At 41.1% G+C, this 27,729-nt stretch overlaps 1 protein-coding gene across 17 annotated transcripts in view; it reads left to right on the top strand.

The window, feature by feature from the left end:
- Positions 1–27,729, top strand: part of fryl (FRY like transcription coactivator) — a 93,703-nt gene that overhangs the window by 23,092 nt on the left and 42,882 nt on the right. For 12 of the 17 annotated variants that reach the window (XM_023953917.1, XM_023953913.1, XM_023953910.1 and 9 more), the window contains 21 exons: positions 8,760–8,977; positions 12,376–12,429; positions 14,229–14,368; positions 14,478–14,574; positions 16,296–16,375; positions 16,527–16,607; positions 16,690–16,858; positions 17,950–18,042; positions 18,161–18,259; positions 18,344–18,445; positions 21,651–21,695; positions 23,262–23,365; positions 23,454–23,562; positions 23,654–23,740; positions 23,819–23,990; positions 24,069–24,201; positions 24,274–24,381; positions 24,481–24,718; positions 24,791–24,970; positions 25,079–25,165; positions 25,237–25,505. In XM_023953917.1, the coding sequence (XP_023809685.1) occupies positions 8,858–8,977; positions 12,376–12,429; positions 14,229–14,368; positions 14,478–14,574; positions 16,296–16,375; positions 16,527–16,607; positions 16,690–16,858; positions 17,950–18,042; positions 18,161–18,259; positions 18,344–18,445; positions 21,651–21,695; positions 23,262–23,365; positions 23,454–23,562; positions 23,654–23,740; positions 23,819–23,990; positions 24,069–24,201; positions 24,274–24,381; positions 24,481–24,718; positions 24,791–24,970; positions 25,079–25,165; positions 25,237–25,505 (2,567 nt within the window). In that variant the 5' untranslated portion in view covers positions 8,760–8,857. The remainder of the gene's footprint in view (positions 1–8,759; positions 8,978–12,375; positions 12,430–14,228; positions 14,369–14,477; positions 14,575–16,295; positions 16,376–16,526; positions 16,608–16,689; positions 16,859–17,949; positions 18,043–18,160; positions 18,260–18,343; positions 18,446–21,650; positions 21,696–23,261; positions 23,366–23,453; positions 23,563–23,653; positions 23,741–23,818; positions 23,991–24,068; positions 24,202–24,273; positions 24,382–24,480; positions 24,719–24,790; positions 24,971–25,078; positions 25,166–25,236; positions 25,506–27,729) is intronic. The other 5 variants (XM_023953919.1, XM_023953909.1, XM_023953918.1 and 2 more) reach the window with 2 other exon arrangements.

Here is a 27,729-nt window from a genome sequence, read left to right as displayed (position 1 = left end):
TTGATCTTATCCTACATGAATTATTGTGTCACATCTTGGTCATCTGGTGGCTCCTCTGTTCTTGGACGTCTTGAATCTTGCTAGAAAAGAGCTGAAGGTCCTGGATAAGAAACCTTTACCACCATTGTCACATTCTCCAGAAATAAAAACTCCTTCGCTTTTAAGATCTTAAAGTTTAAATCATCTTGTCTCGTCAATAAAGGCCTACATGGTTCAACGCTGAAGCTGATGATGGAAAACACTGAAGTTGATAGCTTGCTAAAATATTTGCTAAATTCTATATTAGCCATAAAAAGCTGGAAAAATATCTAATTCACCCAAAATACCTAGCATAGTGCTAAAATATTAGCTATATTAAAAATTAGCTTAAGAAAACAGGGAAATGTCTAATTTAGCCAAAACATGTTGCTGAAATAATAGCTGAATGCCAAATTAGCCTAAAAAACCCAGTAGGTACTAAATTGCAGACAAAAGTAGCACATAGCTAAAATACCAGCTTTACATTTTGATGAAAAAACTTTCAGTGAGGGAAACGATGCCTGGGATTTGGCAAAACGAATCTACTAAAAGTCTGTTCTTCTCACTGTCTTTACATTCTCCTCCACTCTGCTGCCTAAGAGCAACTGAAAGCCGTTTCACATAGACACTCATTCAGAACTGGAAACCGCTCAAAGATGACATGTCCACTTTGACCTGCGATATCTTAAAAACGTCAAGAGCCCAAAGTCTACTGAAACGTTTAAAAGTTGAATGGTTTCTGTTGCTGAGGGCCTTTTTTGTTTTTCTCATTTTGTAGAGCTGAAAGTTTTTAGTAGAAAAGGGGGCATTTGAAGATTCTGTAAGCCATTTTCAATGGAGTCAAAAAAAGCGGTAGTTAGTTGAATAGTTTAAAAAGAGTTCTGAAGTTGGAACTTGCGAGCAGTAATGTCCCAACAGAGCTGAAAATTTTGACAGCTGAATGAGCTGAAATAGATTAAGGAGTTGAAGAGCTATGGCTGTTCAAAAAGTGTATGGAAGAAAAATAATACAGAAATAAAGAGAAACAGGGACACGATAAGAGAAAGTGCAGATGCTGTCTTTTTCAATTAACAGCTGAAACGGTGGCTTTTGGAATCTCAAATGTGCAATCAGAAATGACCAGAAATAAAAAAAAACATTTATGACAGGCACTTATTTTAAAAATTATTTATCTGTTAACATTTTTTCTGTATTTATTTATTTTATTTTGTTTACTGTCTTTTGCCTGTTTTTTATAATTGTATGTGTACCGTCTATCTCTTAAATTCTCTTATTCTGAACTAACAGCTCAGGGGCAATAGACCAAACAGATGGTTTTCCCTTAAAATTCACTTAAAATTAGTGGAACTTTGAACAGCGATTTGATTCACAGCATAATTTGTGGTCTTTTATTTTCTAAACCCATTTGGTCCCTTTCAGGGGTCACAGGGCTGCTGGAGCCTATCTCGGCCACTTGTGGGCAAAGGCAGGGACATGTTGCCAGTCTGATGCCGGACCACAATCACACATTAGGGTTTTCTCCAAATCAACCCAGTTCACTTTCCCATTTCAGTTTCCTAAAGTTTAGTCCACTGTTGTTTTTCCACCTCCACAGAATCCAAAGGGAACATTCTTAGAACATTCTAGACACTGGATGGTCACATGACTTTATTCAAAGTCTGTCCACACATTGGACTGGAATGATGGACTGATCCGTGTTTGATGACATCACACGTGTGTTGTCATGTGTGTAAAATAAACTTACCATGACTCATTCCATATGATATTTTCCAATATTTATATACATTTATTTCATATCAAAATGATTTTATAATGGTAGATAGAGGTTTACCAATTAACAACTTGTGTCAGACAGTTCAATCTGGTTGGATTGTAGGAATAGAAATCGGTTCATTAGTTAAGTTGATTAATTGATTAAATAAAAACATGCATCTGGAGGCTAAATGAATGGTCAACCTTGTGTATGTTGCATGGTAGATTCATCATGGTAAAAGTATAGATAGCACCTCAGTAAAGGTTTCTTTTGTCACTTTTGAGTAATTGTACATGTAATATTATTCCTACTAGGTCTGCATGGTGGTGTAGTGGTTAGCATTCTTGCTGAACAGCAGGAAGGCCCTGGTTCCAGTCCCGGCTGGGTCCTTTCTGTCTAGAGTTTCCGTGTTCTCCCCGCCCCTTCTGGGCTTTCTCCTGGCACTCTGGTTTCCTCCCACAGTCCATCCTTTACAGGTTCATTTATTCATCTAAATTGTTCCTAGCTGTGAATGTGTGGCGCTGCAACAAACCTGTTGTGGGTTTACCCCACCTTTGCCTAACAGTAGCCAGGAGAGGCTCCAAAAGAGATTCAGCAAGTTCAGAAACTGAATGGATAGATATTATTATCTTTGACGTCTGAAAGGCACTTCCGTTCATCGCACGTAGGTGTTGGAGCTGTTGTTTTTAACCTGGCACTTGTTCTCTCCCTTTAGTAAGGATCAAAGTGATAGACTTCCCTAAAGATGTTAAAACTCTGCTTTCTTCTGTCTGTTAAACAATAAAGCGGATTGAGTTATGCCAAGTCTTTGAGAATCATAGCATACAGTGTAGTTTTTGTGATGTTACGCTATGACCTAAATTTCCTAATAACCTAGTGATTTCTTTTGTTTTATTTTGATGTAGTTAAGGTGATGAGTGAACCAGCACTTATTTTATTAGGATTAAACGTTTAGACTTATTTGCAAAACTGGAAGTAATAATGGGTTTCTTAAAAATGGATTCATTTGCATCCCTACATTCCAGCAGCTAGTGTTTGTGTGTGTTTTGGCTGTTGTTTCTGTCAGGGGAATTGCACACACATTTAGGAGGGTTTTAACTTTGTAGAGGTGGAGTCTGTGCTTCAATAGTTGTGTAATCTTAGAGGGGATGGCCTTGTCTCTGTAGAACAGCCTTGAGCTCTGCCAAAAAGTATTTAATAACTTTTGCACATCTGAACATGATCATTAGTTTCGTATCTGTAATTTTCTACAGTTACCTTGTTATGAGTTCTGTTGTTGAACTTTAAGGTGATCTGAGATCATGGATGTTCTTCCTGACTTTAGGTTTTTTTATGAGTCTTTGTACTTGGCAGATCTTTTGAGGATATTTGTGGAAGATGACCTTTCCCCATTTCATGTTTGGTGCTTTTTAGTGCAGTCTTGAGCCATCAGCAACATTTTTACTTTTTTAGTTTGTTGATATTGTAAAAAAGCAGCAACAAACCACTGTCATGGCCTCACACAAAATCCAGCCCTAAAATACAAATGTTTTTCTTTTTTCATGAGATCTGGGGCATCAGGGGAATTGTGAATAAAAATTGGACTAATCCAAATACTTAAGTATTAGGATTTTTAAATGTTGGTTACTCCTGTCCTAACCTTAATGAATGAATAAAGGAAGACCATGTTGTTTTTGTAATTTGTTGTTTAGGGTTGGGTTCCTGAATTGATTAGAAAGGTCAGAATTGGATGTATTAAATCAATTCAAAATGATTATTTTTCTATTTTCATTACAAAATATAGTTTAACTTTGCTATAAAAGTGTTTTCACATTACTGGAGTTTCATTCCAGACTCAAGAAAAATACATAACAAAACTGTTGATGCTTAAAATGATAACTGAAAAAAGCAGTTCCCTGGCTAAAGACACGGTATAAAAGAAAATATATGATATAATGGATGCACTTATTCAGTACTATGTTTAGATCAGATGGAAAGACAAATATATTTTAACCAGTCCTATGAGGGTTTACTGAAAAAGGTCAGTGAACATCAAGCCTCAAAGTTTGAATCACTTCTCTCTTGATTAGCAGAAACAATGTTGAGCAACACTGTATTTACCTCTAACGATTTGTGATGTGGTTGGTGTGTGTGTGTGTGTGGGGGGGCGCTTTGCTTGGTAAGAATCTGGCATGTCCTTGGGAGCAATGAGAGGTTCTGGGTAGCAGACCAGTATGCCGTGCTTTCTTTTTCTCTTGTTCTACCCATTGTTGAAGTACATTTTAGGGTTACATACTGATGTGTGTTAGTCAACAGTTGAATTAATGTGTGGTGGGAGTGAGAATGGGGTAAAGGACATTACAGTGAAAGTAAATTAGGAGCTGGCTACATGACATCATGGGGCAGTTGGTGAAACACAGTAAACAAAGAGGATTGGCTTGAAAGACTCTCTGTGCTGCCCGACAGCATGATCGCAATTCAACCAGCACTTGCTGCTTCCCTAATGCTGCCTGCCTCTTCCTCTGGAGACTGGCTTTGGGATACAAACAAGACCCGAGCACTTATGGAGCTTCAGGGCTGTGCAATGTATTGTAGTTTGAAAAAAAAAAGTCATTATATGAAGCATTTTTGTTGTCCAACAGTTTGTGTTTGAAGGATTTTTTTGTTTGGTTAAATGTTTTAGGTGTTTCAGTGGTTTTTCTGAGGTCAGTGAATGGTACTGAGTAGATATTTTAATGCAGCTGTTGTTTCAACACATTTCTAAGTCATCCTTTTAGGCTTAAAAGAAACCTTTTTTTGATCTGAAATATTAGCAATAACCTTTGGCAGAAGAAAGTCTTGCTTTATCAGAATAAATTACTGTAGTGTCTCTTTTGTCATGTTTTGATTGTTTGGCTGCAGCCATTCATTGTCGAAAATAGTCAACAATCAAACTATCAGTGCTTCACTTTTCATGAGCTCGTCATGTAAATTTTGACCAAACTATAAAAGACTGAGGTGATTTGAGGCTCTTTAGTTTGGTAGACAGCCTCTGTGGTCTTAATGCTATTGCTCACAATAACACAAAAACATATTAACACATAATAATGCTAGGGGCATTAATATGATGTTGACTGGTCTGAATAATCCTTTTGTAAGTTCAAACAAACATAAGGCAGAACCTGAATGCTGAAAATACGGTGTTATCATGCTACGATGCTTCATGCTACAATGCTAAATGCTAAGATCCTAAATGCTACGATTCTATCCTGCTATGAAGATAAATGCTACGATGCTAAATGCTAAGATCGTAATGCTAAGATGCTATCATGCTACAATGCTTAATGCTACGAAGCTAATGCTATCATGCTAGATGCTAAATGCTACAATGCTAAATGCTAAGATGCTAAATGCTACGATGATAAATGCTACGATGCTAAATGCTAAGATCATAATGCTACGATGCTATCATGCTACAATGCTTAATGCTACGATGCTAATGGTATCATGCTACGGTGCTATCATGCTACGATGATAAATGCTACGATGCTAAATGCTAAGATCGTAATGCTACGATGCTAAATGCTATGATCTTAATGCTACGATGCTATCATGCCACAATGCTACGATGCTAATGCTATCATGCTAGATGCTAAGATGCTAAATGCTATGATGCTTAATTCTACAATGCTAAATGCTACGATGCTATCAAGCTACGATGCTAAATGCTACGATGCTAAATGCTATGATGCTAAATGCTACGATGCTAAATGCTACGATGCTAAATGCTATGATGCTTAATGCTACGATGCTAAATGCTAAATGCTACGATGCTAAATGGTATTTTATGAGTATAAGAGGCACTTTGTATGAATCTTTATTAATAGTGTCTTTGTAACATTACAGAACTGGCGTTGAGCTGAAACTCCCTCCCCCCTTTGTGAGAGCGCTACATCTTTACTGTCAATGGCAAGAATCCAGAACATGATCATGTTTTTAGGCTGTTTTTGTTCTGATTTCATGTACAAATGAATCAACTGGTGACAGAATTAGGAAAAAAAAGTGCCTTTTCTGTTAAACTGCTCCCCTTTAGTAAATTGTCTCTGTTTGCATTTGACCTAATATCATTTTTTTAAAAGAACACCTATAGTTTTCTTTGTAAAATAATGGAATCATTTTGTTAGTAGATTAATTTTATCTACCAGTCATCTCATCTGGTGAGTCAAAAATGAGATTTTGGTTTGTGGCGTTGTGACTTCAAAATTGGAGCATCAAACCACAAACAGCACAAATCAATTTCCAGGCTGTTGCTCCCAGAAATTCTCTGCTGAGTCGTTCTAGTATTTCTCTCTATGAGATACTAAAGCTAGCGGTAGCTCCCAAAACATCTGCTGCATTGATCTGCAGACATGTTACAGCTTTTATTTAGTTGAACTTTGTGTTAGAGACAATTTCCAAAGGATGTTAGGATGATTATTAAATGTATTCCATTGTAATTTCTGGTAAAGAAATTAAAAGCAGAAAGAAAAAAATTGAATACAATTAAAAATCAAATTTGTAATGAAAATGAAAACTTAAAGACATACTTAAAAAATATAATCTGAATTTAATTGCTGTTTGATCATTGAGAATAAGAACATAAGAACAAAACTGAAAGTTTTTTTCCCCCAGACCTTAACATAAATCTGGAGGAGTCCATTAACTATTTTAAAGTTATAAAGTTATATGCTCTTGAATTGTTGAGGCCTATAAGCTTCTGGACCAGAAGAGTTAAAGAAGTTTGTTTTTCTTTTGTCGTAACCCCCCCCCCCCCCCCCCCCCCCCCGTGATTTCATTATGGGTCTATTTTCATGTTGTGGGTTCAGTTAAGTTTACTATTCTTGCTGTAAATGGTGAATGGCGTATGCAGCACTTTTGCTCAGTTAGTCCTATTCACCCATGCACACTCATTTACACACTGATGGTACAGAAATGTTCAAACCAAGGCCCATTTCAGAAAACTGAGCCTATACAGGTAGTTGATCCCTTTCAGAATGACATGAACTAGTGGTAAATAATCCCATTTATTTGGACAGAAATATATTTGTTTGTTATTGTCAGCCACATCTTTACCTCTCATAAGGTTAATGTTTATTCACTTTACCCCATTTGCATCTGATCCCCCATTTTGGGTCTAAAAGGGTTAAATACTTCTTTTGTTTAATATTCAAATTAGGCATTACCTGCATGAAGTCTCCATCCAGGTTCAAGTTTCTCAGCCTTGTCTCCAGCAATTCAAAGCAAAGCGCTCAAGTTTTGCTTATATTATTTGAATAAATGCAAATACATTCAAATCTGCAGGTTTTGACCCTTCAGAGGTGCAGCAGACATAACAAGGGAATGTTGCTTTGTGAATCCTTGCCTCACACACACAGTAAGGAGGTCCTGGTTTGAATCCTGGCCGGGTCTTTTCTGACTTGAATTTGCATGTTCTTTTCGTGCATGCGTGGCTTTTCTCCAGGTGCCACAGTTTCCTCCCACAGTCCATATACATGTTTCATAGGTTAGTTGAGAACTCTAAATTGCCTCTAGGTATGCATGAATTGGCTATGACGCCCTGCAACAGAATGACGACCTGTTGAGGATGAACCCCGCCTTCACCAACAGTAGCTGGGTTGGCTCCAGCTCCAGGGGGTTCAGGGAGTTCTGAAAATGGATGGATGATAGATGATCTACTGAAACTTGTTTTGATAATCCTCCTGTTATCAAAAACAGTTGGTTGGGTAATGGCTACGTCATCAGTTTGTGTTTATGCATTTGTCCCGTGTTCATGAATGATGAGTCTTTTCCTTAAACAGAAGAAACCGTTGATGTGGATAAACGTTTATTTATAATCCGCCATCTATGACATTTCTACACAAAACCTATAATTTTATTACCTTTTTATTATTTTTAATGGTTTTCATTTATATCTCTTGTAAGGGGATGTAAAGAAATATTTCTGGGGGTAGTTTTCTGTATCCAATCAACATTTCCCCCTGTTTTTGTTGAAAGGGCCTGGATCATGCTTTTCTTAGGCCTTTCAGGGTAAACTTTATCCATATATAGGAGCATATATTACCTTTGGCACACTAAGAATGTTTTATTTTTTCAAGAAGTATGAGTTATTTTAGCAGTCCTTGTTCTTACCCTAGATAAGTGAGGAATGTACATTAAAATACAGTTATAAGCTCAAAAAGTTGATTTAGCATGGTATGGGCCCTTTAAGTAAAAAGTCATGTTTGTTTAGCTGTCATCTATGGAAAAGTCATGTCCGATAACATTATGAATTTTATGTTGTCATTTATTGATTGTATACTCTTCTTTTAAATAAGAAACCCTCTTAAAGTTATATTTAGTTTTCTCATTTAATTGAATGGGAAATAATCCAAAAAGTGTATTAAAATGAAAACGCTGATTAAAATATAAGAAAACATTTTTCATCAAACATTTCAGAGTTCCCTTTTTACACTGCATTTCTTAACTGTTTTATTGTACTTTTGTATTAAACATATGCATTTGCATGAGAAAGTAACTTGTTTGTGTCATCAACTTGAATCTCTTGTTTCTTGATTAATGAGCAGACGTGAAGTCTGTTTATGGGATGGCCACACTCTCATTACTGCTATAATTCATCAACAGAAGCTTTTGCTTCTCTGTTAATGCTTAGGCAGGTTGTGCAAGGTTGCAACATTTTTTGCTAAGGGCTTTTCTGAAAAGTTGCCAAAAGGACTTAAAAGTGCTAAATGTTGCAACACCAGGGCTCAGTTGTCAACACTGCAACGCAGCAAGCCTTCCCTTTGTGTGTAGTAACATCTTAATATGTGCCCTTGCATTAAATAGTCATTCAGTGGAAAGCTAATCATAGTGTTACTTTTTCCTCCTGGAATGTAAAGGTCATGTCTGTAGTTCAATCTGCGTGAATGATCCTGTACCACGTTTAAGTTTTAGATGACCTGACCTGGTTCTGCAGAGTACGTTTCCTCATCTCTGTCCTCTGGCGTCTTTGCAGCTCCTACAGCAGTCAGCAGCAGCAGCAGCAGTGTGATTAGACGCCGGGCCCCCTCCTCAGTGGCTCCCATTTCCTGGGAGAAACACCAGGCTGCCACCATGTCAAACATCACCATCGACCCCGACCTCAAGCCCGGGGAGTTTGTCATCAAGAGTCTGTTTGCCGAGTTTGCTGTTCTGGCTGAGAAGAAGATTGAGATGGTTATGGCTGAACCGCTGGTAAGCTACCGCTGGAGAGCCTCCCAACCTTCTAGGATGGGGCTCAACACATATACGACTTGAAGTCGTGTTGTTCCATATATGCGTTTAATTAAAAGGATGCTTTTTGGGGAGAAGCACGTTAGATTCCTATTAAAATTGTTTTTCACATCAGTATGGGCACCTTAGATCTGGGACTATGGATCCTAAAGTGATGTTATGTCTGTGTTAAATAAAAGGATGAAAAAAACAATGAGCACTAAAGTAGACTGAAGACGGAGCCAGAACGTGCTAGACTTGGAGGGCTTATGTTGTAACTGAAGTACATCTGCTGCAGCAGGAGAATCTTATTTGAGATGGGGTGTATTTTATTTTGAAAAGAACTCTTATGTGAAGCTGTCAAAGGCCAAACAAATTAGAATAGTTTTAGATAGAAAAAGGACACACCATTGTAATTCAATGATTTATTTATAAGCTATAGTTCAATAATGGTTTGCTTAATGGTCACAAAAACATAAATTAAAGTGTTTGATTTTTGGTAGAGTTAGGCTTTGTTTGTTGTGTTGTGACCAATAAGGGAACAGGTCAAATGCCATCAAAACCAACTATTTATAAGGCAATTTTCAAACAACAGTAACACAAAAATAAAATGAGGAATGAATAAAACTCAAAGAATAAATAGAAACCGAGGCAGGAATCTGTCACCCCAACGACCCACCCAGTCATGATCATTGAGGACGTCACCATGGGAGACCCCCTAATCCAAGCAAGCAGCCAGACCCAGGAGGTCCCACTGCAATGAACTCGAGGGGAGTTGGTCCCCCATCCACAAAAACTGAATTGATTTTTAGTTCTACCTCTTGGAAGAACTAGAGGACCTCAACGTCATGGAAGGCTTGTACTGTAAAATCATATCAGATAGGTATGATGGTCCAAAACCATTAAAACATTTAGAACCAATTAAAAGAGCCTTGAAGTCTATTCTGAACCACACAGGGAGCCAATGCAGTGATTTTATAATTATTGTAATGTGTCCCCCCCTCCCCCTCTGGTCCCCTTCAGCATGCGTGCAGCTGAACTCTGAAGTGACTGAAGGTTTAATATGGTCTTTTCAAGAAGACCAGAGAGACGTCACAATAATCCTGTTTTACTAGAAATAAAATCATGTATTAGCACCTCTGTGCTGGCATGACAGAGACGTGGATGCTCCAAAACGGTTCCTTTAGACCTGCTCTGAGCACCAGCCCCTCCCAACCCATGAAACGGAGTGGGTTCACACATTCTGACACAGACCAATGAGAACAGCCCCCCACCCCCACCAAAGCTCAAGCTCACTTTCTGCTCAGGGCTAGCAGTGTTTGGCAAAAGCTCTTTCTTTTATATACACAATATGAACATCTATCTTTGCTAAAGTTCAGATGATGTTTGTTTTCGTGGGGGAAATACAGACACGCTGCTGAGGCCGACTCTAGGATGATGTCATGAAATGGGCGGCACCCACAATGTGCAAAAGGCGGAGCCTCAGAGATCGAGTGGTCTTACTTCTGGGTTGGAAATGAACTGTGAAACCAACTCACGCTAAAATTATTCAGTCAGCCCCAAATTGTTCAAGTTCTCCCACTTAAAAACATGAGAGGCCTGTAATTTTCATCATAGGTATACCTCAACTATGAGACACAATATGAGAAAAAACATAAAAGGACATTGTCTGATTTTTAAAGAAATTACTTGTAAATTATGGTGGAAAATACCGGTAAGTATTTGGTCACCTAAAGATAAACAAGATTTCTGTCTCTCCCAGACCTGTAACTTCTTCTGTAGAGGATCCTCTGTCCTCCACTGGTTACCTGTATTAATGGCTCCTGTTTGAACTGGTTTCTATATAAAGACACCTGTCCACGACCTCAAACAGTCGCACTCCAAACTCTACTATGGAGACCAAAGAGCTGTCTAAGGACACCAGAAACCAAATAGTTGACCTGCACCAGGCTAGAAGACTGAATCTGCAACAGGTAAGCATCTTGGTGTGAAGAAATCACCTGTGGGAGCAATTATTAGAAAATGGAAGACAAGACCACTGAGAATCTCCCTCCATCTGGGGCTCCCCCCCAAGACCTCACCCTGTGGGGTCAGAATGATCACAAGAACAGTGAGTAAAAACCCCAGAACCACATGGAGGACCTAGAGAATGACCTGCAGAGAGCTGGGACCAAAATAACAAACCATCAGTAACACACTACACCACCAGGGACTCAAACCCTGCAGGGCCAGACGTGTCCCCCTGCTAAAGCCAGTACATGTGCAGGCCCGTCTAAAGTCTGCTAGAGAGCATTTGGATGATCCAGAAGAGGATTGGGAGAATGTCCTATGGTCAGATGAAACCAACTTTTAGTAAGAACTCTACTGTTTGCAGGAGAAAGAAAGCTGAGTTGCATCCAAAGAAGACCATACCTACTGTAAAGCATGGTGGTGGAACCATCATGGTTTGGGGCTGTTTTTCAGCAAACGGACCAGGACAACTGATGTAAAGGAAAGAATGAATGGGGCCATGTATCCTCAGATTTTGAGTGAAAACCTCCTTCCATCAGCAAGGACACTGAAGATGAAACATGGTTGGATCTTTCAGCAAGACAACGATCCTAAACACACGTTGCCCGGGTAACAAAGGAGTGGCTTCATGAGAAACATTTCAAGGTCCTAGAGTGGCCTAGCCAGTCTCCAGATCTCAACCTCATAGAAAATCTTTGGAAGGGGTTGAAAGTTTGTGTGGCCCAGTGACAGCCCCAAAACATCACTGCTCTAGAGGAGATCTGCATGGAGGAATGGGCCAAAATACCAGCAACAGTTTTTGAAAACCTTGTGAAGACTTACAGAAAACGTCTGACTGCTGTCATTGTCAACAAAGGGTAAATAGCAACGTATTGAGTTGAACTTTTTTATTGACCAAATACTTATTTTCCACCATAATTTATGAATAAATTCTTTAAAAATCAGACAATGTGCTTTTCTGTTTTTTTCTCATTTTGTTTTTCATAGTTGAGGTTTACCTATGATGAAAATTACAGGCCTCTGTAATGTTTTTGAGTGGTAGAGTTTAAACAATTGGTGGCTGACTAAATACTTTAGCCCCACTGTATTGAATTAAAAAAATCATTATTTTGTGTGCCAAAGGTCAGATATTTTCATATATGTAGATAATGTTTACTATAAAAGGCTTTAGAATAGCATGGTATAGGCCCTTTAAAGGCTGCAGACCCCCCTGCTTTTGATTCACAAATGTCTTCATGCAAGTGTCTTTCTTTTAGTAGATGCATCACAATAATGTTGAAACCTTTTAGTTTAATGGTCATTTTGGTAAAAATGTGTTTTAACTACCTAACTACCTAACTGATCTCTCTACTTTTCCCCCCTCCCTGCAGGAAAAACCCCTGTCCCGATCCCTTCAGAGAGGGGAAGATGCACAACTTGACCAGGTCAGTCCCAGCATAAGCTGATTTTTCTCATTAAGGAGCTAGTTTTTTCTCTCAGAAAGGAACGGGGGCAGGGTGTGGGTGGGGGGATGCGACCGGCAGGGGTTGGTTGGTTATAAAGGTTGTTCTATGATTTGTAATCTTGTTAAAATTAGTACAAAGACATGCCTTCAACTTCAAGTAAGCAGATTTCCAAATTTGTGATGGCGGATGACAGAAACTGTCTCCAAACCATTGATTGTAAATGAGATCTCCCATAGAAAATGGTTTACATCCAACTCCAAACAAAGTCACTATGACCTTAGTAAGCAGTAATCTGTCCAAATCGGCCTTAGTCATTGTTTCTATGGCAACCACTTTCGCCATTTAGGAGTGAGTTTATTGTAATCTCACACCCCTTGAAAGCAGGCTGGGGAGAATCTGTCAAACCTTTTAACATTGCATGTGGCGGACAGCAGGCTCCGCCTACCTTTATTGAAGCAACTTACTGGTCCGTTTATAACTTGATTAACTTGCACTTCAATCAGTGGTCCAAAGCCCCCCCCCCACACACACACACGCATGTGAATTCTGCAGAATTCACATGCGTGTTAGTCAGACATGGAGCAGCAGCTTACAGATGACACATTACCCCTCATTAACCACAGTGGTCCCTGTGCTGGGGGTGTCAAAACAGTTAAATCCTTACTCATCATCTGTAGATGCTGCAGATCTCTGTACAATGGGCTGCTTACTGCAGAATGCCTTATTCAGCAGAACACAAAGCCAATGAGGATATGCTGGTATAGATCCAGCTGTCCCCATTGTGAGTGATGTGGAGAAAATGGGTATAGAGTGCAAAAGTGAGTGTATGGAATCGCTGTGTCATCCTCAGCACTAAATCAAAATCAGGCACTAGAGTGTATCTGCCTCATGCCATAAGGGCAGGGAGAGCAGTTGCATAACTTTTCTGCCTATCATCTATCATCCCTACCCGTCATCATGCTGTGCTGGTCCACAGCAGACTGAGGCCCACTGAAACGGTCTGTGCATACGGATAATCCTCCATCACACGCTGCAGAATGACTGTTTCAATGTGCATCAAAACGGTTTTATTGAAATCTTTAAAGGAGATCTGATCATACAGATGGACCTTTAGAGCAGTGGTCCCCAACCCCCGGGCCGTGGACCGCTACCGGTCTGTGCCCCACTTGGTACCGGGCCGTTTCGTTCATGCTCTGATACTGAAGGAAGTTTTATTTTGGAAGACTACTGGATTCTGTTCTCCACATCTGTCTGACGCATCATGTGACTTTAAGCAGCTGCCTGGATAGCTAAGTTAGGAACAAAAAAATGTATTTGATAATGGTGTTCTTTGAAAAGAAAAATGTAAAATGTCACTTTTGTTGAATTTTTACAAATCAGAAACAACTTCGACAAATCAAGAATTTTCCTTCCCCGAATCCTCGTCATTTGAAGAAAAAAAAAAAAAACTACCAATGTTTTCAGATTAAAAAAAAAATACATTCCTTATAGTAGCGTTTTAACAAGAAAAATGGGCTTTTCAGAATCCGAAAGCTAAAAGTTCAGAAGGGTCCGTGTAAATATTGTCCGACATTAAACTGGTCCTCAGCCTGAAAAGGTTGGAGACCACTGTCTTAGAGCCCCTCACTCACCCCTTTAGGTCTTTCAAGTTTTCACCTCTGCGTCCGCCCCGTCTGTCTTCTGTTTCTTGGACCCGTGTTTTGTCCTCATCTTCTGTTCAGTTCAGTTTTAGAGGCCTCCCCGGTAGACTGACTCCAGCTTGCTTGCTGTTGTTTCAGTTAATAAGCTCTATGAGCTCAGTAGCAGAACACTGTTTACCTTCCCTGCTCCGCACGCTGTTCGACTGGTACCGAAGGCAGAGCGGCACCGAAGACGAGTCCTATGAATACAGGCCTCGCTCAAGTACAAAGTCTAAAGGGTGAGCTGCTCCTAAGATTCTCTTTGAGTAAAAGCTGAACATTGTTATGTAGATATTGTTTGATTGAAGGCGTTTTCTGTTTGTTTGGTTGTTCTTTGTTGTTTTGCAGAGATGAACAGCACCGGGATAAAGATTACCTCCTTGAACGACGAGATTTAGCCATAGATTTCATTTTTTGTTTAGTTTCAGTGGAAGTTCTTAAACAGGTGAGTTCCTTTTCATCATGTATAGAGTCGGTCAAATGTGCTTCCTGTTTGGCCTTTTTATGTGCCAATAGTCTTTGTTCATATTTATTAGGTTTCTACTTTGCCAAATGGATGACATCTTATTTGCTCTTAAAGAAAACTAGTGAGCTAGTGTCCTAATGAGGTTAAAATCCAGGTTACCGCATAGTCACACACTCTTTAATCTTTTGGGGCACAGGTGTCAAACTCCAGGCCTCAAGGGCCGGTGTCCTGCATGCTTTCTAACCAGCTGCCATTGAAGCTCCTGATTGGCTAAACATACCTGATCCAGGTCATCAGCAGCAGATGAGGCAGGATTTCTGAAAAACCAGCAGGAGGTCTGCCCTCAAGGCCAGGGGTTTGACACCACTGTTTTAGGGGACAGGAAGTGGGGAGGGGTCAGACACGGCCCTGAAGATGACACGCAGACTTGTATCACACCAAGTCCCGCATCCAGGAACTTGAGACTTGAACTAAGATTGAAGTTTGGGACTTGTAAACAGTGTACATGTGTTAAGTGTCACCTTTGAACTTCAGGACATCTCTGTTAGGTCTAAGAAATGAATAGTCTTTCCGGTTCTTTTGCATTAGGAATGCAGAAACACCGTCTGCCTGTTATGTCCTCACAAGTTGTTAAAAAGTTATTAAACCTACTTATATTTCTATAGGTTTTACGACTAGAAACTTGACTGTTGAACTCAGAAAAGTGATTTGTTAGCATATATGCTTGTAACACAGACCACAAGCATCATTAAGCAAATGTAACCTCAGTTTAAGACAATTTTTGCAACATTTCATTAATTATATAAAGTCCCTTTTTTCCAAGCATTAAATAAAATGATCTGAACTGAAGAGCACAGGTGCAGCTGAACACCTGTCTGGCTTTCTGAAAGCCTTAGCGTGTGGGAGGAACCAGGTTGTAGTCAAGCCCCAGATGAGGCAAAACATCTGGATAAATCTATGCAGAAATGGAAAATTCAAATGTAGAAATGTCTATAAATGTCACATTATATTGTAAAAGGGTTGGACTTCAAATAAATGACACCAATAGGACTGCATTAGAAACAAATTTAAATTCATTGTCTGTTTCATAAAGAAAAAAATCTTTGTTCATATTCACATGTTTGTTCATTTGTTTACATCTAAAACGGCTCTGGATTGTTCCTGTGGTAGCTGTAGTTATAAATTGTTTAGGATTCTAGTCCTTAGCTGAGATAAATTGTGAATTTGTATAAAATGTCAAGCACCGGTCAAACGGCTTCAGCTGTGTGTGTGTGTGTGTGGGGGGGGGGGGGTTGTATTCTAGTGAAATAATTTGCTACTTCAATGCAGCATCTGTTACGGATCATACAGAATTTGTCCTGAGCATTGTTGCTGAGCTTACTCAAGCATTTCATTTTTTTTAGCCGAGTTTTTTTCTTTAGTCACACAGACATTGACTGCAGCCTTTACAGACTGACTTCTTCTGCAGGGAAACCGGGTAAATAAGTGCACTGGCAACCCACCAGCTCCCAGCTGAATGTTTTTCTAAAGGAAATTGTTGAAATCCAAGCAGCGTTCTGTGGTAAAAGCCAGTCCCTGGAGACCCGAGCTGAGCTGTCCAGCTTTGCTCTTTTAGGGAGGAGAATGAATGTTGGTGAGGAGAAAGAATGAGGACTATTATTGTTTGGAATCAGACTAATGATCCTGTGTTTATGTCACAGATTCCTCTTCATCCAGTGCCAGATGTTTTAGTCCATGAAGTTCTAAACCTGGCATTCAAGCACTTTAAACACAAAGAGGGGTAAGTGAGCATCGGCCCCCACACAGACCAGTCACACGTGGATTCTCTCCATGCTTTTGGAGACTTTTAGTCGACTGCTTGTGGTAGTCCTTTAAGTTATTAGCAGAGATTTTCTGTTATAGTCTTGATAACACACCCATATCATTTACAGGTACTGTGGCCCCAACACTGGCAATGTCCACATCATTGCAGACCTGTATGCAGAGGTGATAGGGGTGCTCACACAGTCAAAGTAAGGTCACTCAATTGTATTGTTACCTTTTCTTTCTACGGTGTGTTGAGTTAGAATGTGCTCTTGCTTTGTTTGTGCTCAGGTTCCAAGCGGTGAGGAAGAAGTTCATCACTGAGCTGAAGGAGCTCCGACAGAAAGAGCAGAGTCCTCATGTGGTCCAGAGCGTCATCAGTCTCATCATGGGCATGAAATTCTTCCGGGTTAAGATGTACCCTGTGGAGGATTTTGAAGCCTCTTTTCAGTTCATGCAGGTAATATTCTCATATAATGACGTTTATGTTGTTCAGCATGACTAGTGCAGAGGTTTTGTAAATGTCGTGGCCTGCTGTATAAACTCAGCAGGTCTCCATAGCGATGTCCAAAAGGTGTTTATTCACAATTATTTATTCAAATCATTGTGAATCAGGAGCAGACAAAGACATGCAGTTTAAAAACAAGCTTACTTCTGACATGGCGGGTCTCAAGCTCTCCACTCTGCTCCATTCTGATCATCCACCTGCAGACCAACAGATCCATGAACGTCTGTGTTTTCCTGGTCTGAGCTGGAATCTGGATCAGAACCGGACGGATGGACAGATCTGATATTGCTGCCATTTTTGCTTCCCTGTAATGTGGAGGGGAGGGAGGGGGCTTACTACGTGCCAACTGTCTCACCCACAACTCAGAAGAAAGTTTCTATTGAAGTCCTGCTGCTCTGCAGAAACTATGTCCTAGAAAGACCACTTGGAACGCTTTAAAAGAGATCAAAGGGTGATCAGAGAGAGACCTTGAGATTGCCAGTAGGTATAAGAGTCGGTTGTTGCTGTGAAGGGGTCAAAGTTTTTTTTCTTCAGTGTCCATATTTCTATCTATCCTGTTGTTTACATTTTGGTTTAATACCAGAAGACACATTTTTAGCTTAAACATGTTTATGCATCTTCAGAAAGTCTAACCTATAAAAACTTCTACAGACTATTTGAAATGTAGAACATGAAGAACAAACACTGAAGTCAAAGTTAAAGTCCCATTAGTTGTCACCCCCCCATGGTGTGTGAAATTAGCTCTGCAATGTGACCCATCCACTGAGTGAGCTGCAGACGAACACGGTCACGCTGGGGAGACGTTTAACCCCCCAATACTAAGTGTCAAGCAGGGAGGCATCCAGAACCAGTTCTAGTCTTTGGTATGACTTGGCCGTGGATTTGAACTCACAACATTCCAGTGTCAGGGGGGACACTCTACCACTGAGCTGGTGGTTGTCATTAGGCCAAATGTATTCTCATTTTAAATCTTACCTGGGATTCTGATCTTAATGTGATTGTGATGCACAGCTCTTTCAGAGTGTTGTTCATGTGTGTTTCAGGAATGTGCCCAGTATTTCCTTGAAGTCAAGGATAAAGACATTAAGCATGCTTTAGCCGGCCTTTTTGTTGAGATCCTCATTCCTGTAGCAGCTGTGAGTAAAATTCTAAACTAAGTTCACTTTCCTGCTGCTCTGAATGTCTGAGATTGAAAATAATTGTGTAAATCTTTTTGAATGTAATTTCTTGGATGAACCCTTCTTTCATTTTCAGGCGGTAAAGAACGAGGTCAACGTTCCCTGTCTGAAAACGTTTGTGGAGATGCTCTACCAGACGACATTTGACCTCAGCTCCAGAAAGAAGCACTCTTTGGTAAAAACGGATTTAGCTTGAAGTTGCTTAAAGGATAAATTGTGAAGCGTTGAATAAAGGTTTGACCTTTTCTTCTCTTCTCAGGCTCTGTATCCGTTGGTGACGTGTTTGCTGTGTGTCAGTCAGAAGCAGTTTTTTCTCAATAACTGGCACATCTTCCTCCAGAACTGCCTTTCGCACCTAAAGGTACTTCAGTCTTTGCACCGGCCCATTTCATGGACGATGTGCTCCGTTGCTTTAAAGAGCACTTCAAATATTTTAATGAAGCACTACCTCTACATTTTTTATCTAGTCAATGTCTTAGAACATTTTAGGCTTAACGAAGGTTTATCTTGCTAAGCTTAAATCAAAGTCATGGCTTTATGATCACTGATTCCCAAAATTCTGTCCAAGCATCAGCATTCACATCAGGGGAAAGTTGTACTTTTTATGAACTTCTTCCAATGTCTCTGTTCCAGTGGAAATGCTCTGTGGTTCCAACTTTGTTTGCTTTCCCTACATTACCAACAAAACAGACTTGAGCAAAAATAACACTTGACTATTATCACTATAACACACTGAGCAGAAGAAAAAGTGTTTTTACTTTCAACCAAGAGAGGAACCAGGTCATAAAAACCATTGGGTGCCACTACTTTTTGTAGTAATGCAAACTTAACCCATGGAGTTCTCAAGTGCTATTTTACCACAAGTCTGTTTCTGACTCCTCCTCAATCGATTTAAAAAGCAAATCAAGCTTTCCCCCATCTCTGATCATTGAATCTCCAGTCTTAAGCCTTAGTCACATGTTCCTGTGTGGGGGTAACTGGGGTTTGGGTTGCCCGGGCCTGTGGCTGCACCTTAAGGGGAGCGCTGGTTTTGCAGTTCCCTTTACGCCAGTGTTGTTCAACCTTTTTTGAGCCACGGCACACTTTAACCTTGACAAAAATCCCGCGGCACACCAGCATCCAAAAAAAAGAAAAAAAAACTCGTAGTCTGTATTGATATACAGTGCCTCCATGATCTCACATGCATTTTTAGGAAAATTGTGGCAGAAAAATCTGGAAGTTGCAGCTGTTTTTTTTCTGAAAGATGTAATAAAAGTTAAGATAGAAGATTTAAAAAAACGTTTGATGTGTGTTCGTTGTTGTTTCAAGACGTTTAACTAGGAAGACTTGTGCGCGGAGACGCTGTCACTTTAACCCTTTGCATCATGGGAGATGTAGTGCGATAACAGCCGCAGATCACACAGACTAGCGTCTCTGAGCTTCATTGTTTTGTTCACTTGTTCCACGGTCTGACACTGGATTCTGTGGAAAGCTACACCGCTAAAGACGAGCTTTAGCTGGTATTTTTGTTGGAACTTGAGAGACTTTATGAACAGAATCAGAACAAGGAAGTGAAGACTTTAACCACTTCTGATTGGTCAGACTGACGTGTGATTAAGACTCTAAGAATGATTGGTGGAGACAGTTAAAGGGGCGGGACTTTTCTGAAACGTCTGAAGCTACCGCTAAATCGCGGTACCGTCATTCTTATCAAAATGTCTTTAATAGAATCAAATAAAAACAAATAAAAAAGTATTTTAGGATCTTTCATATTCCTAACTACTCAGTGTTTTATCAGGGCCTGTTTGGATGAACACAGAGCTGAAATCCTGGAGATGGGAAATGTTTATAGAACAGTGAAAATGGGTAATTTCCCACGGCACACCTGACCGTCTCTCACGGCATACTGGTCTAAAAACACTGCTCCACGCCACCTTAGGGGACGTCATGAAAATGGGACGTACCATTGTTGTGCGTGTTGTAAGTTTATTGTGAAGTATTTGTAAGGATTATGTAAGTTATACACACTTATGACGTACAAGTGATGCAGTCCCACGGTGTCCTTACACCACAGTAGTCAGTAGTAGAAGGTGGGAGTATTGGCCCCCTTACAGACCCTGTATGAACGCTGCACCACACGGTGTGCAGGTGATACCTAAGTGCCCCTAGGGTTCCCACACAAGCTACACTCTGATGGTCTGACGTGAACAGCAGTAACGGGCTCTTGGTGCTGTTTGCAGGGTTGGCTTGAAAAGATCTGAAGAAAGAGACACCCCTGCATCTCACGTACTTCACTTACTTATCCGTATGTGTTGGTCGCTATGACCTGTCACCCACAGCATTCCAGCACAAAAAATGTGTACGGGATCACAGAGCAGTCTACGACTTTGACATTTCATGCAGCTCACCTCCAGGTTTGCCCATTTTTCACCCGCAGACAGCCGTATCCACCCCTAAGGGCAGTTGTGACTAAGGCTTTACTGACTGAGTCCCATTCCTCTGGAGTTAGATGAACCGTGTTCCTGTGAGAGTCACTTCAGTTGGTGGACTGTATGGCTCCTCAGAGACCTCTTCGTTTTTATCTTCTAGGATTGATTGATTGATTTTGAGTGTTTGTATGAAAACACAGAGAGGAATACACAAAGCCTGTGGTACTTTTGGAAACTTTCTGCCGAACAAACCGCATTAATCAAATATCCGGTTTTATGCCAATAAAACAAAGTTCAAATATTTGTTATAGCAGCCTTTTGGGATGCTTAGGTGGCTGGTAATGAGCTACATTTATTCAGTTACATTGACTTGAGTATCTTTTAGAAAAAAATGTACTATTTTTACTTTGCTTTTGGCAACTGTGCGTCATTTAGCTTCAGTGTTGCCAGAATATATTGTAAAAAAATGATAATGTTCAGTGTTTTTTTATGTCATTAAAGTTGTATCCTAATATTGCAAACTAAAGCTGTAAGGTGCTGTAAAGCATGTAGGTTCTATCAGGAGTGGCTCCGTGTTGGCTTAGATTACCACGTCTTACTGCCCCTCTGTCCATACATGATGGTCGGTGGGAAAGGCAAATCCAGCCTTTGGGTAGCTTCATGTGGAGGTGGATCAATTATGCTGTCGAAGGATGATGATTTGTGCCAAAAGGGACGTTAACTGCTGCTGTTGCTGCTGCTGCTGCTGATCTGGTTGTGGGTGTTTGTTGGCTGTGAGAGAAAGAAGCAACACATTGTTGGTTTTTACTTTCCTCCTTCCCGTTCTTCTGTTCCCTATGATTTCTCTGTCTGGTCTCTGTGTCACCATCTGATTTCCAATCAGCAGCTCACCTCATCTAACTCTAACACCTAGAAGTTAGGCTTTTTCTCTCTGTTTAGGATTGAATGTTAATCCGTTCCATCCGGATGAACTGTTGGGGTTTTGAGCATGCAGCTGGCATACTGAACAGTTCATCCTCATTTTATGTTCTGTCACTCTGACGAGAGGAAGGTGGTCTGACCACTCTTGTCGTATTTTTTTTTCTCTTTTTGACTGGCATGTGTCCCTCCCCAACCCTGCATTCTCTGTGATCTTTCTCTCACGATGACTTGCTCCAGATGCCATCTAACAACAGCATCCGCAAGCAGATTGAGACACTGCAGGTGAGTGATTGGGTGTCTGTGACCGGCCTAGTAACACCCTCCTGAAACCGGGTCTAGCTCAAACCCAGCTACCTGCAGCGCGGCGGTCTGCAGAAACAGTCATGTGCATCGCAGTAGGACTTTCTGATAGTTGTGGAGGCTCTTTGGTGAAGCCGATTCTGGTTTCCTGAGCAGCGGCTGGTCAGCTTTCATCAGTAATACATTAGTATCAGTGCCTTAAATCTGGTCTTTTTCATGGATGTAAAGGGAGTAATGCATTGGAAGTAGAACATATCATTGTAATTTTGGGGGAAATAGTTTTTAAAGAAAAAAAAAAACATTTTGTTGCCCATTGCAAGTGTGCATTCTAGCCAGTAATCTGTAATCTGTTTCTGTGCTTCCATCAGGAATTTAATGGAAGAAATATTACAGTAGTATTGGTTCCTTACATTATCTTTGTGATGTCAGGCTATGGTATAGTATTACATCACTTTAATTTAATTCTTGAATTTGTTGTTTTTACACTTAAATGGTTCCATTGTTTATAAAGGGTTAATATGTGGTTGTGACTGAAGCTAAATGACTCAAAAGACAGGAAACAATTTTTGCTGAATCTTACGAAACCATTCAAATCGTTTTTCTGACTATTTCTCTATTCAAACGGTTGTGAATCAGGAATTGATGGATAAATGCAGTTGGAAAAAGAGCTCATTTGTGACATAGAAAATACTGAGTGCTCCATTCTGATCATCCACCTGCAGACAAATAGATCCATCAACGTCTTTCCTCATCTGAGCTGGAATCTGAAATTCTTCTTTTATTGTTATTTTTAAAGGTTTTGTCCTTCATTGAGAGTAAAGGCCTCACAATAAAAATGCTGATGAGGAAGCATCTTTGGGACCTTTTTTTATGGTGTTATTATGCCGTTTGGGGTTTATTCAGCTGCTAACACAAGCATTTAGAGTCAAACTGCACTGGCATTTACTTGATGAGCCATCACCAACTTGTTTTACATTATTCCAGCCCCAACACACCATTCAAACATATTTTCAATTTTCTTCTAATATGAAAATGTCACCAGACCTGAATGTAACTTTGATCATACTTAAAAAACGTTTATTCCCTAAATGATCAACTGAGAAATGTTTATTTATTTTTAAATAGACCTTTTGTCTTTTAATAGTTTCATGTTTTTTACACAATAATCCTCTCAACACATTATATCATCCTTCTATGGACAAGTTAGAAAAAAATGACAGAATTATGTAATGAAAAAAGCTACAGTACGATTTAAATGGGATTTAGTGTTTTACTGAATAGTATTCTAATATTCATAAAGTGCTGGAAAGCCTGTCCATCTTCATAACTCAGTAAACCCTACCTGAATTTTCACCAAAGGGGAGGAGCCTGGCAATTACTGGACTGTGAACTGAATTGTGGAAAAAAAAAAAGTTTGGACTTGTGGTTGTGTGCAGTTCATACATTTCAACTACCAGCTGCTCCTTCAGAGATCAGGGGTAAGTATTTAGGGGGTCAGTGTAAAAGTCTGGCTCATATTGTCTTGTGTCCTTGTTGTGCTTTTGACAGAATAAGGATCCTAAAATGTCCCGTGTAGCGTTGGAGTCCCTCTATAGACTTCTTTGGGTCTATATCATCAGGATCAAGTGTGAGAGTAACACTGTCACTCAGAGGTCAGCTGGACAGATTTCTTTGGTTCTATACGCAAACTTGGTTCAACGTTTAGGGTGCGTATTTTTTAGTCTTTGTTTCTCTCTGTAGTCGACTGCTCAGCATCGTTTCAGCACTTTTCCCAAAAGGCTCCCGCAGTGTGGTGCCCAGAGACACGCCTTTAAACATTTTTGTCAAGATCATCCAGTTCATAGCTCAGGTAAGCCTGCAGCTGCTCCCACACCAGGACATTTGAAAAAACACCACGTCGTCACTAATGTGGACCAATTGTTGCCTGTTTATTTTTGCAGGAAAGGCTGGACTTTGCTATGAAGGAGATTATCTATGACCTCCTCTGTGTGGGAAAGTCCCACAAAACCTTTACTATCAATCCAGAGGTAAAACATAGAAAAGGAAAATCCTTGGAGGAGCATTTGTGCACTCTTTCTTAATTGATTTTGTTTCCACCCTGTCAGAGGATGAACATCGGTTTAAGAGCCTTCTTGGTGATTGCCGATAGCCTACAGCAGAAAGACGGGGAGCCACCAATGCCTACCACTGGCATCATCATGCCCTCGGGGAACACCCTGCGGGTCAAAAAAGTCTTTCTTAATACCACCCTCACTGACGAAGAAGCTAAAGTCATAGGTACATTTGATTGTTGGACAAACAATGTTAACCCAAGAGAGAACATTTACTGAAATGACTGCTTTGGTGTTCTTCCAGGTATGTCATTATACTATCCACAAGTTCGAAAGGCCTTAGATCACATCCTGCGTCACCTGGACAAGGAAGTGGGACGCTCCATGAGCATGACCAGTGTTCAGATGTCCAACAAGGAGCCTGAAGACATGATCACGTATGCAAACACGGGCTGGTTTCATACACAGTGGTCATCTGCACCTCTAACCTGTCATTAATTGTGCTGCAGGGGTGAGAGGAAGCCAAAGATCGATTTGTTCAGAACATGTGTAGCTGCCATCCCAAGACTATTGCCGGATGGCATGAGCAGACAAGAGCTCATAGAGCTTCTGGCAAAGTAATGTGGACTCTTAAAACCTTCACTCAATCACTAATTTACTGGAGCTTTTGACATGCATCCTAAAAAATGTCTGCTTTCTTTTGGTTTCTTCTCTAGACTCACAATCCACATGGATGAGGAGCTTCGTGGTCTTGCCTTTACAACCCTTCAAGCCCTGATGGTGGACTTTCCTGAATGGCGTGAGGACGTGCTGTCAGGCTTTGCGTACTTTATAGTCAGAGAGGTTACAGATGTCCACCCTACTCTGTTGGACAATGCTGTGAAGATGCTCTTGCAGCTCATTAGTCAGTGGAAGCAGGCCTTACAGAGCAACAACAAGAGTCACGAGTCGCAGGTTGGTGTGTTGATGGTGTTATCAGAAACAAACCTGCGTGAATGTTGGACTTTAATGACATTTTGTTTGTAGCAGGGCTCCAAAAACAGGCGTTCAGTGTCTTTGGAGCGGACTTCTCCGTCTGCAGTGCTCCATGTGGTGGAGGGTTTAGCTCTGGTTGTGCTCTGCAGCTGCCGCCCTGCTACACGCAGACTAGCTGTTAATGTCCTCAAGGAGGTTCGCGTGCTGCACGCTGCACTGGGAATTCCCAAGGTAATTCCTTCGACTGTTGTTTGCATATTGGTTTGAGCAGCAAGCTGTTCTCTAATGTTTCTAAGCTTTGTTTAAACATTACTTATATTTTCTCACAAAATCTGCCAGGGAGATGAAGAGCTTGCAATTGATGTAATGGATAGGTTGAGTGCATCGGTGTTGGAGAGCTTCATTCACCTGACAGGCGCTGACCAGGTATGTTTTAGAATATTTACAAGCACAAATACGTGAGGCGCTGCTCATCATGTGGCTTACCTCTCCTGCAGACGAACCTGCTGTATTGTCCCAGTGGGATCGATCTTCAGACGCTAGCAGAGTGGAGTTCATCCCCCATCAGTCATCAGTTTGACGTTGTGAGCCCTTCACACATCTGGGTGTTTGCCCACGTCACTCAGGGCCAGGATCCCTGGGTCATCAGTTTCTCCAGCTACCTGCGGCAGGAGAACTTGCCCAAGCATTGCCCCACTGCTGTCAACTACGCCTGGCTGTTTGCCTTCACCCGTCTGCAGCTGCTGTCTCCACAAGTTGATTTAAAGTAGGTCTTTCCCATTTTGGAGTGCATTTCTAAGTTTGTGTGAACTCAAAAAAACATTTCAAACCCCTCAGCATTTTGATCTTTGCAAACATTCTTCTGAAAAGGAAGCTTCAATTTACAAGTTTGTTTATTTTTTCAGCTTGTGTAACTTCAAAAGAAACATGAAATTCGTGTTAATGGCTCTAACCAATCAACTTCAAATCAAATCAAACTTTATTTGTAGAGCCACATTTTGGACAAAAGTAGCTCACAGTCCTTTACATAAAAACTTTCCAAATTCAAAAACCAACAAACAATAAGAAAAACAAGAAGCTCACCACACTCAACGAGCGCCTGGCAGCACAAATGAACCAGCTGCTAAGAGATGGGACTCACCCCGAATGGCTAACGGAAGGGCGAACGATCCTGATCCAGAAGGATCCCTCAAAGGGTGCAGTCCCATCCAACTACCGGCCAATGACCTGTCTGTCCACAACATGGAAGCTCATGCTCATCATTGCAACCAAGATAAATAGGCACATGGATCAATTCATGAGTAACACACAGAAGGGCATTGGTAGAGACTCCAGAGGAGCCAAACACCAACTCCTCGTTGACAGTACAGTCGCTCAAGACTGCAGGTGACGACACACCAACCTGTGCACAGCCTGGATTGATTACAAGAAAGCCTGTGACTCAATGCCACACACATGGATCACTGAATGCTTGGAGCTGTACAACATCAACAGGACTCCAAGAGCCTTCATAGGAAACTCAATGAAGCTGTGGAAAACCACCCTTGAAGCCAATGGGAAGCCACTTGCACAAGTGTCCATCAAATGTGGGATATACCAAGGTGATGCTCTGTCCCCACTGCTGTTCTACATACGTCTGAACCCCCTCAGCCAAATAATCAACAAGACTGGCTATGGATACCGACTCGGAAATGGGGCCAACATCATTCACCTCCTCTACATGGATGACATCAAGCTATATGCTAAGAGCGAGCGTGACATTGACTCCCTGATCCACACCACCAGGATCTACAGTACTGACATTGGGATGTCATTCGGGCTCCAGAAATGTAGCCGTATGGTGACAAAGAGAGGCAAGGTAGTCCACACAGGAGGGGTCTCACTCCCAGAAGGAACAATGGCAGACATCGAGGACAGTTACAAGTACCTTGGAATTCCGCAGGCAAATCGCAACCTGGAGCAGGCAACAAGGAAAGCTGCAACAGCTAAATACCTCCAACGAGTAAGGCAAGTCCTGAGAAGCCAGCTCAATGGCAAAAATAAAACCCGGGCAATAAACAGCTATGCACTGCCAGTTATCAGATACCCTGCAGGAATAATAAGATGGCCAAAGGAAGAGATACAGACCACGGATGTTAAAACACGAAAGCTCCTCACCATGCATGGAGGGTTCCATCCCAAATCCAGCACCCTGAGACTGTATGCTGGCCGCAAGGAAGGAGGCCGAGGACTAGTGAGCGTAGAAGCCACTATCCAGGATGAAACATCCAAGATGCATGAGTACATCAAGCTCAAGGCCCCAACTGACAGTGTGCTCAGTGAATGTCTCAGGCAATGGAGAACAGAGGATACAGTGCTGGAGGACAGATCCTCATGGGAGGACAAAGCCCTGCATGGGATGTACCACCGGACCATAACTGAAGTGGCTGATATCAAGAAGTCCTACCAATGGCTAGAGAGGGCTGGCCTACAGGACAGCACTGAAGCACTCATCCTGGCAGCTCAGGAACAAGCCCTGAGCACCAGAGCCATAGAGGCTCAGATCTACCACACCAGACAAGACCCAAGGTGTAGATCTACCACACCAGACAAGACCCAAGGTGTAGATCTACCACACCAGACAAGATCCAAGGTGTAGATCTACCACACCAGACAAGACCCAAGGTGTAGATCTACCACACCAGACAAGACCCAAGGTGTAGGCTGTGCAAAGAGGCGCCTGAAACAATCCAGCACATAACTGCAGGGTGTAAGATGCTGGCAGGGAAAGCATACATGGAGCGCCACAATCAAGTGGCTGGAATAATATACAGGAACATGTGTGCAGGATATGAACTGGAAACCCCAAGGTCAAAATGGGACACACCTCCGAAGGTGGTAGAGAATGAGAGGGCAAAGATCCTGTGGGACTTCCAGATCCAGACTGATAGGATGGTAATGGAGAACCAACCAGACATTGTAGTGGTGGATAAAAAACAGAGGAAAGCTAG

The sequence above is a fragment of the Oryzias latipes genome, chromosome 4 (assembly GCF_002234675.1).
Source record: "Oryzias latipes chromosome 4, ASM223467v1".
NCBI lineage: Eukaryota > Metazoa > Chordata > Actinopteri > Beloniformes > Adrianichthyidae > Oryzias > Oryzias latipes.
Note: the sequence above shows the minus strand (reverse complement) of the source record. Positions and strands in the feature narration are given on the sequence as shown.